The 13,222-nt window shown below is 45.5% G+C and overlaps 1 protein-coding gene across 1 annotated transcript; it reads right to left on the bottom strand.

Annotated features, from left to right (window-relative positions):
* Positions 1-4,782: 4,782 nt before the first annotated feature.
* ENSA (endosulfine alpha) lies at positions 4,783-12,300 on the bottom strand. The gene is made up of 4 exons (XM_002810273.6): positions 12,086-12,300; positions 10,129-10,254; positions 8,303-8,469; positions 4,783-5,521 (listed from the first exon to the last, which is right to left on the bottom strand). Exons 1-4 carry the CDS (start codon positions 12,140-12,142, stop codon positions 5,506-5,508), a joined length of 366 nt encoding a protein of 121 aa, XP_002810319.1. The 5' UTR covers positions 12,143-12,300; the 3' UTR covers positions 4,783-5,505.
* Positions 12,301-13,222: the final 922 nt, after the last annotated feature.

The raw sequence follows: 13,222 nt of genomic DNA, 5'->3' as shown, positions 1-13,222 counted from the left end.
GTAGCTGGGACTACAGGCGCCTGCAACCACGCCCGGCTAATTTTTTGTATTTTTAGTAGAGACGGGGTTTCACCGTGTTAGCCAGAATGGTCTCAATCTCCTGACCTCGTGATCCGCCCACCTCTGCCTCCCAAAGTGCTGGGATTACAGGCGTGAGCCACCACACCCAGCCATGGTCTCGAACTTCTGACCTCAGGGGATCCACCTGCCTCGGCCTCCCAAAGTGCTGAAAGTACAGGTGTGAGCCACCGTGCCCAGCCAAAATCAGGATTTAACACCAGGCAGCCTAATGCTAGAACCAGTCCATCACTAAATCCATCCCCCTTTAAATACCTTTTCCACACAATTTGGCAGCAACCTATCTAAAACACAAATCTGACTATATCCCTTGTTTGTAATGTAGGCCTGCCTGCGTATCATATCCTCTACTAACATGACTCCTGTCTACCTTCCTGGCCAGGTCTCCAGACACTCTCCAGGACTCACTTGATACTGCCACTATAGAAACACCAAAGAGTCCATCCTTCTCATCCTTCTCTACTTGTTGGTCCCTCCACCAAAATGCCCCTTCACCTTACCCTTCTGGAGAAATCCTGCTCATCCTTCAGAACTTTCTCCATGAAACCTTTCCTGACCATTCTTTTCCCTATCCCTCTGCAGGCAGTGGAGTAAATCCTGTCACTGCTCTCAGAAACTGTGTAACTTAGGGCTTGGGCAAGTTATTTTGTCTTAGTTTTATCATCTGTAGAATGGACATACTAAGAGTATATACTTCATAAAATTGTTGTAAGGATTAAATGAGATGTAAAGTAAGCACTTAGCATGGGGCTTGACACATATTAAGTACTCAAAATACTAGGCCCCCGTGGCAGCTCACACCTGTAATCTCAGCACTTCGGGAGGCGATGAGGGCACATCACTTGAACTCAGTTCAGGGGTTCAAAACCAGCCTAGGCAACATAGCAAAACCCTGTCTCTACAAAAAATACAAAAATTAGCTGGGCACAGTGGCTTGAGCCTATAGTCCCAGCTACTCAAGAGGCTGAGGTGGGAGGATCACTTGAGCCCAGAAAGTTGAGACTGTAGTGAGCCATGATTACACCACTGCATTCCAGCATTCCAGCCTGGGGGATAGAGACCCTGTATCAAAAAAAAAAAAAAAAAAAAAAAAAAAAAAAAAAAAAAAAAAAGGCCAGGTGCGGTGGCTCATGCCTGTAATCCCAGCACTTTGGGAGGTCAAGGCGGGCAGATCACTTGAGGTCAGGAGTTCAAGACCAGCCTGGCCAACATGGCAAAACTCCGTCTCTACTAAAAATACAAAAATTAGCCGGGCATGGTGGTGCGCGGCTGTAGTCCCAGGTACTTGGTAGGCTGAGGCACGAGAATCGCTTGAACACAAAAGGTGGAGGTTGCAGTGAGCTGAGATCACACCACTGCACTCTAGCTTGGGCAACAGAGCAAGACCTTGCCTCAAAACAAAAACAAAAACAAAACAAAAAACAAAAACAAAAAACCATGGCCGGGCACAGTGGCTCACACCTGTAATCCTAGCACTTTGGGAGGCTGAGGCAGGTGGATCACCTGAGGTCAGGAGTTCAAGACCAGCCTGGGCAACATGGCGAAACCCCGTCTCTACTAAAAGTACAAAAATTAGCCAGGCATGGTGGCAGTCACCTGTAATCCCAGCTACTCAGGTGGCTGAGGCAGGAGAATAGCTTGAACCCAGGAGGCGGAAGTTGCAGTGAGTCAAGATCTCGCTACTGCACTCCAGCCTGGGCTACAAGAGTGAGACTCTGTCACAAAAAGAAAAAAAAAAACCAAACAGGCCAGGAGCAATGGCTCAAGCCTGCAATCCCAGCACTTTGGGAGGCCAAGGTGGGTGGATCACTTGAGATGAGCAGTTCAAGACTGGCCTGGCCAACATGGTGATACACCATCTCTACCAAAAACACAAAAATTAGTGGGGCATGATGGCACAATCTCTAATCCCAGCTATTTGGTAGGCTGAGGCAGAATCACTTGAACCCAGAAGTGGAGGTTCCAGTGAGCCAAGATCACACCACTACACTCCAGCCTGGGTGACGAAGTGAGATTCTCAGGAAAAAAAAAAAAAAAAAAAAAGCAACTATTATTAATTAATTACTTGTCCCTATTCCTATGTATAGCTAGACCACCACTGCTGCAAGTTTAACACTGTAATATGATTTCTTCATGTGTAGGTCACTACAATGTAATCTCCTTGAAAGAGGCAGCCACATACCATTTACCTTGTATTTTAGCACAATGCCAGGCATATTGTGGACACTTATTAAGTAACTGGACTGTTTAAATACTACCCACCTTTCAAGGCCCAGTTAAATTTCCATTTCCACCACTTGTGTTTACCTAATGAGTCCAGTCAGATTTTCTCTTCTCAGAATTCTACTACCTGACTAACCATATGCTATCTTGCATTATATGTATTAGTGTCTCAATTAGGTTACATGTTCCTCTAGAGCAGAAATGACCTCTTACACTGTTTATCTGGCCAAAACCAGCTTATTTTTCCAACTGCAAAGCGAGTATTCAACAGTCACTTGGGACTTAAAATATTGCAGCCCAACCATGGGAGGTCCCACCTTATCTTTACTAGTAAAGTCATCTGTCTTTAATAAAATTCAGCTAACAGCTTATCTCCTGACTCTCCTTCCCTTAGCTTAGCTATTGGAACTCTGCTCAGAACTATAAATCTGCCTATATTTGTGTGCTACTGTCATATCTCAGGTTCCCCAGGGTGGAACAGATCTTTCTTTTTAATCTCCCTCAAGACCCAGTAGAGGGCATTATACAGACGAGGGCTGCTTGTGTGGGTGCTGTTGGCTCACTGTGGATATATCCTCAATGGCAACTCTCCAAGTTATTTTTCTTTGCCTGTCTTTGATATGCCCAGCCCACACCAGCTTAAAATAAAAACTGTTGGACAGTAATGGTGACTTCATCCCTGCCACCCTGTATATTAGATGGCTCAGCTTAGAGGCTTGTCAGCACAATCATGTTGGAGGAGTGGAAGAACCTTTGATTCAACTCTTTGGGATAAAGACTTTAGAATACATCTAGCTAAAATAATGAGCAGGAATAACTATTAGAAGCATTGCAGAATCAGTCTGCTTTGCTTGCCTAGCCCTATAGCATGGGAGTGAAGGAGATGAACTGGCAAGTTTTAAAATGAAATACATCCTGCCAAGTGTGCAGTGGTGAAGAACTAAAAGGAAAAAAAAAGGCTAAGGAGTAACATGAAATACAGATAGTCCCAAACATTTTTGGCACCCCAGGCTTCTTAAGGCCACAAATTAAAATTGAGGACCAGGGAAGCCAGGAATAGTGGGAAGAAATAATATAAAAGCCTAAGATACTAACTCAAGCTCTTCAGCTAACTAGCTTTTCTACTTTACAAGTAACTTATCTCTATACCTTAACTTCCTCACTTGTATTAAAATGAAATTGCACTAACTGCTGGGTGTAGTGGCTCACAACTGTAATCCCTGCACTTTGGGAGGCTGAGGTGGAAAGACTGCTTGAGGCCAGGAGTTCAGGAGCAGCCTACACAACAAAACGAGATCCTGTCTACAAAAGAAAGGAATAAAATATATTCTCAGCCAGGCGCAGTGGCTTATTCCTGTAATCTCAGCACTTTGGGAGGCTGAGATGGGAGGAGTGCTTAAGCCTGTGTTCTGAGACTCACCTGGACAACATGGTGAATCCTCATCTCTACAAAAAATAATTAGCCAGGTGTGGTGGCGTGTGCTTGTAATCCCAGCTACTTGGGAGGCTGAGATGGGAAGATTACTTAAGCCCAGGAGGTTGAGGCTACAGTGAGTGTTTGCACCCTTCACTCCATTCTGAGTGACTGAGCAAGATCCTGCCTCAAAAAAAAAAAGGAAAGAAATTGAATGATCCCACATTCAGCCTCACAGACCTCACCTCATTCCCCAGCTAGCAAACACAAACCAGGGAATCTCGGCTCACTGCAAACTCTGCCTCCTGGGTTCAAGTGATTCTCCTGCCTCAGCCTCCCAAGTAAGTGGGATTATAGGCATGTGCCACCACGCCCGGCTGATTTTTGTATTTTTAGTAGAGAGGGGGTTTCACTATGTTGGCTAGGCTGGTCTCAAACTCCTGACCTCAAGTGATCCACCCACCTTGGCCTCCCAAAGTGCTGGGATTACAGGTGTGAGCCACCGTATACCCGCTGGAGTTTGTTTCTCCTTTGGTAACCTTTCTTTTGTACATTACATTCACAGGCAGCTTTTAACTTCTTTCAGTAGCAGGTTTCCAGCAATGCAGATTGGCACATCATGAGGAAAGAAATCACTCTGCCTCCTGCTGGCCACCAGCAGAAAGACTTGAGTTTCTTTTGGCTTATTACAAAGAAATAATATATTTCTTTTGGTTTGTCACATTTCTCCCTCACGAACATGGGAACTTGAAAAGGAATGGAAGACAGAGAGAAAAAGGAGAATGGGCCTCCTTTTTTGCTAAGCCTGGACTAGGCTTAGGTGTCAAGAAACCATTTAGATCAAATACCTTAAATGCCTCATCTTGTGAGCCACAAACTGAGGTTGATGCATCTTCTACATTAGTTACAGAAACAAAGGGATGGGCAAGGTTTATGCCAACATTCCTGCTCCCTTTCCCTAAGTGATGGTATTGGGGAACTCAGCCGCATCTCACATTAACAATGTCTTCAGTATTGTTTTCTTCCCCTCCCAAACCCCAATAAAAGACACCAACTGCTTCAGAGTATTTCTGGGTTGGGTTTTTTCACGGGTTTTTGTTTTGTTTATTTCGAATACTGAAAAAGTCCTTTGGGCTCTGTGGGGTTCCCCATGCTCACAGCTCCTTTCTCCCACACTCACTGCTCTTCTCCCCACAGCAAATCTATTTCAAGGACAGTACTTTTTAAAATGATTAATGTTGAGTTATCAACTAGCTCTGCAGAACCAGAGGAGCTGTTTGCATCTGTCTGTGTGGATGGAGTTTCTTTTATGTGACACCAGGTCTCCAACCACACTGAAACAAGGCATTTATCTACAGAGCTCAACTAGAACCCCTTTTCATTAGGCTACTCCACTTCCTTCCCCTTACACCTACCCCACATCAGCCACGTGGGTTAAGAAGAAGGATAGTCAGGAATGTTTTTACCAACTCCAAGCCCTAATTCATACTCCTCCATATCTCCCACCCCACCCTTTCAACCCCACCCCCACCCCCAGAATTTCACTGAGATTTCTCCCAACTGTTATTTGGAAAAAAGGTAAAACAAAAAAGGTTCAAGGTCTTGGTGCTCAGCCCAAGGGGCTCCATGTGCTGGGACACCAACAGGCAAGGGCTTCTGCCTCTCCAGCCCGTACCCGAGCCACCTTCTGACCCCTGGCTGCAAAAGCAGGAAGGGGCAGGAGCCAGCACAGGACCCGGGTGGGGCGGGGGGCGGAAGCGTCTCAGGATCTGGCGGAGCCCCGGGCAGCATCATTCAACTTGGCCACTGTGGACGAACACAGAAGAAAAAAAAAAAAAAACACTGTCAAGTAATAGGGGAAAAAACCCTGAACTCCAACCCAGTCTCTACCCTATGATTCCTCCACATTTAACAACCATTAGGCTACCTGGCTTGTCTCAATCCTATCCATAAGGGAGTTGCAAAAAAAAATCAAAAAATAGAATTTCAGTCTTTTCCTATCCACGAAACGTTATCTGCCTTTCTGGGATATCCATGGATAACAAACATAGAAAAACAATTCTTTAGATAAGATCAAAATAACTGGAGGTTTCCAGGTGGGTAAGCTGCCTGGCTCTGAGCAGGCTGTTTCAGAGGCATGGCCACAGCTACTTGCAAAGACTGAGGTAGCACAGTGATGAGGTGGTGACTGTGTGGAGGCCAGAACCAGACCACACACATGCTGTTCTGAATGGATTTAATAATCTAGGTTTAATCAAAGCAATTTGCATTTGCATTTTGGAATGACCACTCCTTGCTAAGGAAGCTATGTACTTCATGCTGTGGCAACTGGCAAATACAGAATGTAGCTTGTTTCTTTGTTTTCTTAGCCTTGAAGATGACCAGGTAGAGAGACAGAGTGAGACCAACAGTTTTTCTGATTTCCCTGCTCCTCCTATTCCTTCCTAAAAATCAGACTCATTGTGACCAGTAGTCTTGAGGACTCAAGCTGAATGATAGAGAAGGCAGCTCAGACAGAAAAGAAAAAAAGTACAGAATTCGAGAAGATCGGAGATGAAGAAAACGTACAAAATTATATATATATTTATATATATAATAACATGACATATCTATGTACAACATGGCTGGGACAGTTGAAGAAACTATACAATGGTGTTCAGCATTTTCCCCTTCCCACATGGACTTTAAGGATGAAAGCATGAGGAAATGGAGCAAGAAACACAAAAATTATATACAATTACAAGTGACAGTCAAGGAGTTTGGGGACCAGGGAGTCCAGGGATCCTGCTCTCTCCATTCCTTCCTCACCAACTTTTTCCTATCCAATTTGAATGACAGCCTGAACACTAAATGGCCAGTCAGGAGAAAAGTATATACACACCTCATCCCCCCACATGCACATCAGCAAGTCTATCAGTCATTCTCATTTGGCCAAATGTTTGGCATATCAGAATTTGTGATGTGAGAGGGCAAGAGGATTACAGAATCTTGCTCTCTAGAACATTAGTTCTCACCCTGGCCCTCACTGTCATAACTAGCAAGTTGCGTTCAATAAGATTCTAGCCAAGCTGGTGATAACTAGATTGAAGATGCTGGTCACCTGCAACCCCTTTCCTCCACCTGTTCATGAGTCAGCATGGCTACCTCTCCTCATCATAAAAGAGCTGGGTTGCTGAGTTCTGGGAATGCAGAGATTTCTCAGTCTTCCTCCTCTCCCTCCCTAACCACTTTCCCCAGCTTCCTCCAAGGTGAATCATCTTCTAAGAACCTGCTCCTCCAGCCCTGCAAGAGTACTCAGCCCCAGGGGCTAGCTCAGTTTACCCTTCTTCTTTCCCTAACAATATACCTGACATCAGACTGCATCTGAAACATGGGTCAACATATGTGCATGACTGAGCATGTTTCCTCAGGCCTGCAGCTCCGCTGCCAGAGAAGCTTTTTAGCAGCTAAGGCCCAGAGGTAGGCTGGGAAAGTGGGCTGGGTCAGAGGCAAGAAGGTTCCATGGCTAGCTTCCTAAGTATTTTTTTTTTTGACCCTCAAGACTGTGGTATCTATAAGGTTCTCTTGCCTGAATTTATAATCCCCAAACCTCAATTTACTCTCTCCTCATGTATCCCTCAAATGGTTCCCCTCTGTAGTACTTTCCCAGTATTACAGAGCAGAGGTTCACCACCCACGAGCCTTCCTCACTTTTAGTTTTACAATGAACAGTACGGAGTTTTTCTGCTGGCAGTTATGACTTCAGAATCAGAATCAATCTTACATACATTTAACTCTATTTTACAGATGAGGAAATAGAAATCCAGAGATGGCTACATGACTTAACCAAGGTTATACAACAGCTCTGCTGGGACTGAGTAGAGTGAGAACCCAGATATCTTGACTCCTAAACCAGTGCTCGTCCCACTATCCCATGATACTTTCAAAAGCAACATGCTGGAAAAGAGAGAGAAGGTGCCCATTTTCTGTGAATAATGTTCATCAATCTTTATATTATTTGAGAGCCAGAGCAAACTGTAAGAGATACTAAGTAATGGAGGCTAAGGGGGAACTGTAGTTGTAGGCAAGCAAGTCAATTTTTCTTTTTAAGGATTCTCTAAACCTGCCATAATGGAAACATGAAGCAATAGCAGCCTAAGGGACAGAACACTTAGAAGCACAGAAAACATGTCTCATTCAATCTACCTTTGCCAACTATGTTAGGTTAGCCTCGGGATGTTAAACCTGCCAAATTATTCCCAAGGCTCAGCCTAATCAATTTTGGGACATTCTCTCCCAAAAGGAGAAATCACACCTCTCCAGTTTCTCACACAAAAAAAGCATTTGCAGCATTATCCAATCCTAGCCTTTCCTATTTCTGGGCCCTACCTGGACTACAGGGAGTGTGTGGAAGTGTCAATCTAACGAAATAAATAAACTTAGAGCCCCTTTTCAACCTACATTACCTTCTCAGCAGCCCCCAGCAGAATCACAGTCATTTCTGGCTAGCAAGCTGAGAAGATCTGACTAGGTGCCCATTTCATCCCTGCCTATAATATATAAAAGTCCAGTGGTTGAGGAAGGGGAGGAGAGGGGGGCTCAGGTTACCCCGCAAGCTTGCTGGTGACGAGCGAGGACTTTCTCTGGGGCAGATCCTGTGGGGTGGGGATGTGATCACCAGTCACCAGGTTCTTGTCTGGTCCTGCACTTGGCAGCTGCTTATTCTTCATCTTGGCTTTGGCCATGTTGTAGTCTCCTGAGTCAAAGTACTTTTGCTAAGAGATAAGAGGGAGGTTTAGGTGAGTGAGGCACTCTGGCCTTCCTCAAAAACAAGGAGACTCACATCTCACATCCATTATAAACCCTCATGCACACTCAGATCTTTCAAGAAGTCTTCCCTGATTAACCTCATGCATACACAGTTTAACATTAATTACATGTACTTATGTCTTCTCCCCAGTGTGTTCTGACTTTTTCAGGTACGTAAGCAATTTCCCAGCTAGAGTATACGGTTTTGGAGTCAAGGGATAGCCCCTGCCATCCTTTGTACTCCACTCAGTATAGGATCGTTCAACCAAAATCACTTGTTCATAAAGGGTAACTGAGGACCTTACTGGGTACAGGGCAATGGCCTGGAACTGCAGAAACAGAAATGAATAAGATATAGAGAAGGATAAATATGGGGCTATCCTAGCCACCAGGAGATCAACCACAAGCCAACAACCTCAAAATGATTATTCTCCTAGACCAGGAATAGAAACTGGGCCTGTTCATGAGGATAATGTATTTTCCTTCTGACTCTCACAGCTCCCACACATGTTCCACGACTGTGACAGCCTGCCCACGCCTGCCTTGCCTCCAGCAAGGTAAATGCAAATCAGCATCATATTATCATCTGTGACTAAGACTCAATAACTGGGATCCTCCACAGGGATGCTTCACCCTCCATTTCATCCACACAGAGAAGCACACTCCAATGTAATGACTTATAATCCTACAGTCATTGCAGAGGAGAGTAAGGGAAATAAAATTTTTTTTTTTTTGAGATGGAATCTCGCTATGTCGCCCAGACTGGAGTGCAGTGGCGCGATCTCGGCTCACTGCAAGCTCTGCCTCCCGGGTTCACGCCATTCTCCTGCTTCAGCCTCCCGAGTAGCTGGGACTACAGGCGCCCACCACCACGCCCGGCTAAGTTTTTGTATTATTAATAGAGACGGGGTTTCACTCTGGTCTTGGATCTCCTGACCTTGTGATCCGCCCGCCTTGGCCTCCCAAAGTGCTGGGATTACAGGCGTGAGCCACCGCGCCTGGCCAAATTTTTTTTTAAAAAAAGATAATATAATCCCTCAGTCAGCTTTAGGTACCTTTGGGAACTAAAAGCTGATCAGGAGCTACATGGCTATGAAAGTAGACTCTCTCTTGGTGAGGAGGACCCCTCTGAACAAGAAAAATACATTTGTTGCAGGAGTATAATTAATGGCTGGTGCTCACTTCAAGGGTATGAAGAAACTGATTCATTTCAAGTTGAGGATTTATTTCTGTAGGAGAGATGGTTCGATCTTCTTCTGAAATGATGCATCCCAAAATTTATCTCTAATGCTTAAAAAGTGCACAATCCTAAAATCTCCAACATTCAAACAGGCAAATGCCTGGGGGCAGTCTGCATTTCAGTTTCTAACATCTTTCCCTCATTTCCCCACACACCCAAATGCTCCAATTTAGGCCTTAATTTCCTACATGGAAAATCAGGAGGGAATTGATACCACATCAGGGATTTACATTAATTTGACTTGCTCTTTTCAAATTTCAAATTCGCCTCTACTTCTGTTCAACAACAAAACCTCCAGAAAAGGATCCAGTAGAACCTCTACAGACTTCATTCCAAGAACCCCCTTTGGCTCCAAAGAAAGAGGGTAAGAGACTACGCCCCATACCCCTTTCTGGAGTCTCTTCATGAGGAAGTCGGAGCCTCCAGGCTTTTGTCCTAGGCTTGGGTATTTGGCCTTTAGCTTTGCCTCTTCAGCTCTCTCAGGGAGAATACCTTCTTTCTCCTGCGTGTCCTGGAGAAAACAAATGAGCCAAATAAAATTAAAGACTGAGAAACAACTGCTTCTCACATCTGATAACAACTATACTATCAACTTCTCCTGGAGATCCACCCACTTGTAAATATGCTATCTCTACTCTGCTGTTAAAGCTAGACCTTTGTTAAAATCCCTAAAGCTCAAGGTGACTATTGTGAGAAGAAAAAGACAAGCTGCTTCTCACACTCCACCCAAGGAACCAGCCAGGGACCTGTGCGTATTGGGCTAAAGGTAATACTAAACACAATACTTTAATCACAGAGTGGGCCATATCACTCAGCACAAATGCTAAGAAAGACAAAGAGAAAAAAGAGCTAGCAGGGCTTCTGGTGGTAGAGGATGAGTAGCAGGGTTCCCTAGGTTTTCCTACATGTCACATGAGAAATTAAAAAAAAAAAAGTTTTGGGCTGGGAGCAGTGACTCATGCCTGTAATCCCAGCACTTTGGGAGGCTGAGGCGGGTGCATCACTTGAGCTCATGAATTCACTACCCGCCTGGACAATATGTTGAAACCCCGTCTCTACAACAACAAAAAATAGTTTGCTAAATGTTTCCTTATTCATTTTTTCTTTCTTTTTTAAAATTGCTACACGACAAGGCAGTTTCTTCCTTATTCAAGGTCTAAGCCACCTGTTAGGTCTCCCTGTGGAGGCGGCTAGCTATGTGGCCTTCTCCAAAGATCTCCACCTGAGTAATGGCACAGCCTTGCTTCAACATTTCCACAAATATTATGGTAGCAAGCTGATAAACAGGAAAATGATACTGTTTTTAACCTCAGGAAAACAAAGATACAGTAGGCTCACTAGTATTTACCCATCAGCTTTCATCAAAAAAATCAATACCTACCCTGGTGGTGCAGGGGCTCTCACTACTGTAGTCAATCTTTTTGTTTCTTGTGGTCCCTGCTGCCCTTTAGTGACTTTTTGAAAAGATATGAAGTCAACGTATGGCTCTTTTTAGTGGAATTATATTCCTTTCTCTTGAAAATTACGCACAGATATAACATCAAGTGTATTTAATGAGTACCTGAACCCAGTACTAAATTTTAAAAGTCAAATACAAACCCCAATAAGCGGTTTATTTGGCGTTAGTGTTTCCATCACGGAATCGCAGGTGCACTAAGTCCCTGCCTTGAAGTCTAGGGGAAGAGAGTAGTGTCTTTCTCACGACCCTGTCGGCGTCTTTTCCAAGTTTAATCACCATGATTCTGTTTGGAACTCTAGCCCTCTTCAATCTTGTTGGTTCCTCATTGAAAGCGAGCAATAGACCATCCTTAGCTACTAAAATAGGTCTCTTGAGAAAGCTGCCGCCTTAAACTAGCCATTATAATAATTACACTTATCCCCTCCCCCAATACTGGTTTTTTTTAAACGTCTTTACCTCGACCCCTATCTTTGCGGATTGAGGCTGCGGGCCCCAGCCCGGTTGCTGGGTCACTTACCTCTACAAACCAAATAACACACATCACACCCAAGACCACCAGCCATCCCCTTTCCATTCACCGTCTTTCCAACCACCCGCCCTGCGTCCATGCTCGGCCAATTATAGCACAGCGTCCAAGGTATGAGCGGTAGGCCTATTGGCCAATCAGGAAGAGTACACTACTGAGTGACAAACGACCCAACTAACCAGCGCCAAAGCAGCAGGTCGTGTTGAAGCTCACCCCGCGTGACGCAAAAAGTGGCCAACCCCTGCGGAGCCTGAGACCATGGCGACCAATCCGCACTGGTGGGAGACCGTCTCCCGCCCCATCACGGTCTCCCCAGCTCGCCCGCCCGCCCGCCCGCCCGCACCCCCTCCACTTCACCTGCTTCTCCTCGCCGGTCTCCTCCGCAGGGTTCTCTTCTTCTTGTTTCTGGGACATGGCGGGACCGGGACTGTGGAGTGTAAGGGGCCCGGGAAGGCAACCGGAGAAGGGAAGGGGGAGGGGAAACGGGGACAACCTGCGCTGCTGCTTCGGCTCCTGTCACTAGGGTTGCTCAGTCAAAATGGCGGCCCTTGCCCGTGACGTTGCGACCGCCCCTTCCTATGAGAGCCAGTGAGAGTGAGCTAGGTAGGGCAATGACGTAACGATCTACCAATAGTCGCCGTCTAAAGGTGGGCTCTATAGAGGCGACCGGCAAGCTGGAACACCAACCTGGAAAGAGAGTGAGCCACAAGGACCAATTGGAAGCCTGTGGGAGATATCGGGGGCGGGGCTGCTGGCTGTGGTATTTTTGCAGCTTTGGTGGGCTCCAGCTTCCTTCTCTTCAGCCCCCCGCGTCTGAGAGACTTAGCAGGGCGTCAAACTGGAGAGCGGAAGGATGGAACCTTTTATTCTCAGGTGGAGAGGATTAAGCTTTGCGGTGTTAGCAGAAAATGATCGAGCTCCAGAAAATGATTTGGAGGTCAGATTCGATTTTAAAATAGTACTAACAGGCCGGGCGCGGTGCCTCACGCCTGTAATCCTAGCACTTTGGGAGGCCGAGGTGGGCGAATCACCTGAGGTTAGGAGTTAGAGACCAACCTGACCAACATGGTGAAACCCCGTCTCTACTAAAAATACAAATATTAGCCGGGCGTGGTGACGGGCGTTTATAATCCCAATTACTTGGGAGGCTGAGGCAGGAGAATCGCTTGAGCCCTGCAGGCGGAGGTTGCAGTGAGCCGAAATCGCGCCACTGCACTCCAGCCTGGGCGACAGGACGAGACTTTGTCGCGAAAAATAAAAATAAAATAAAACGGTACCAATGGTATTACTATGTGTCACTTGGCCTGTGGCAGAGAGAGAGAGACTGAGTCTCAACCCGAGTTGTCTTGCAAAACACTAATGGCTTACGTTCCGTAATTTAACTTTTATGTGTAGTTTTTATATTCCATCAGGGTGATCCCTTGGGGACTAAGCTCCTTGAAACAAGGAGGACAGTGTAAGTATGTAGTAAACATGTAGTAAATACGGTTAATA

This window comes from Pongo abelii, chromosome 1 (assembly GCF_028885655.2).
Source record: "Pongo abelii isolate AG06213 chromosome 1, NHGRI_mPonAbe1-v2.0_pri, whole genome shotgun sequence".
Taxonomy (NCBI): Eukaryota; Metazoa; Chordata; class Mammalia; order Primates; family Hominidae; genus Pongo; species Pongo abelii.
This window is presented reverse-complemented; position numbering and strand designations above follow the sequence as displayed.

Excerpts from the sequence above, each read along its gene's own strand:
- ENSA (XM_002810273.6), bottom strand. The coding sequence starts at position 12,142 with ATGTCCCAGAAACAAGAAGAAGAGAACCCTGCGGAGGAGACCGGCGAG. Across the intron at positions 10,255-12,085 it reads AGACCGGCGAGGAGAAGCAG|GACACGCAGGAGAAAGAAGG; the intron begins GTGAAGTGGAGG and ends TGTTTTCTCCAG. Across the intron at positions 8,470-10,128 it reads TGAAGAGACTCCAGAAAGGG|CAAAAGTACTTTGACTCAGG; the intron begins GTATGGGGCGTA and ends CTTATCTCTTAG.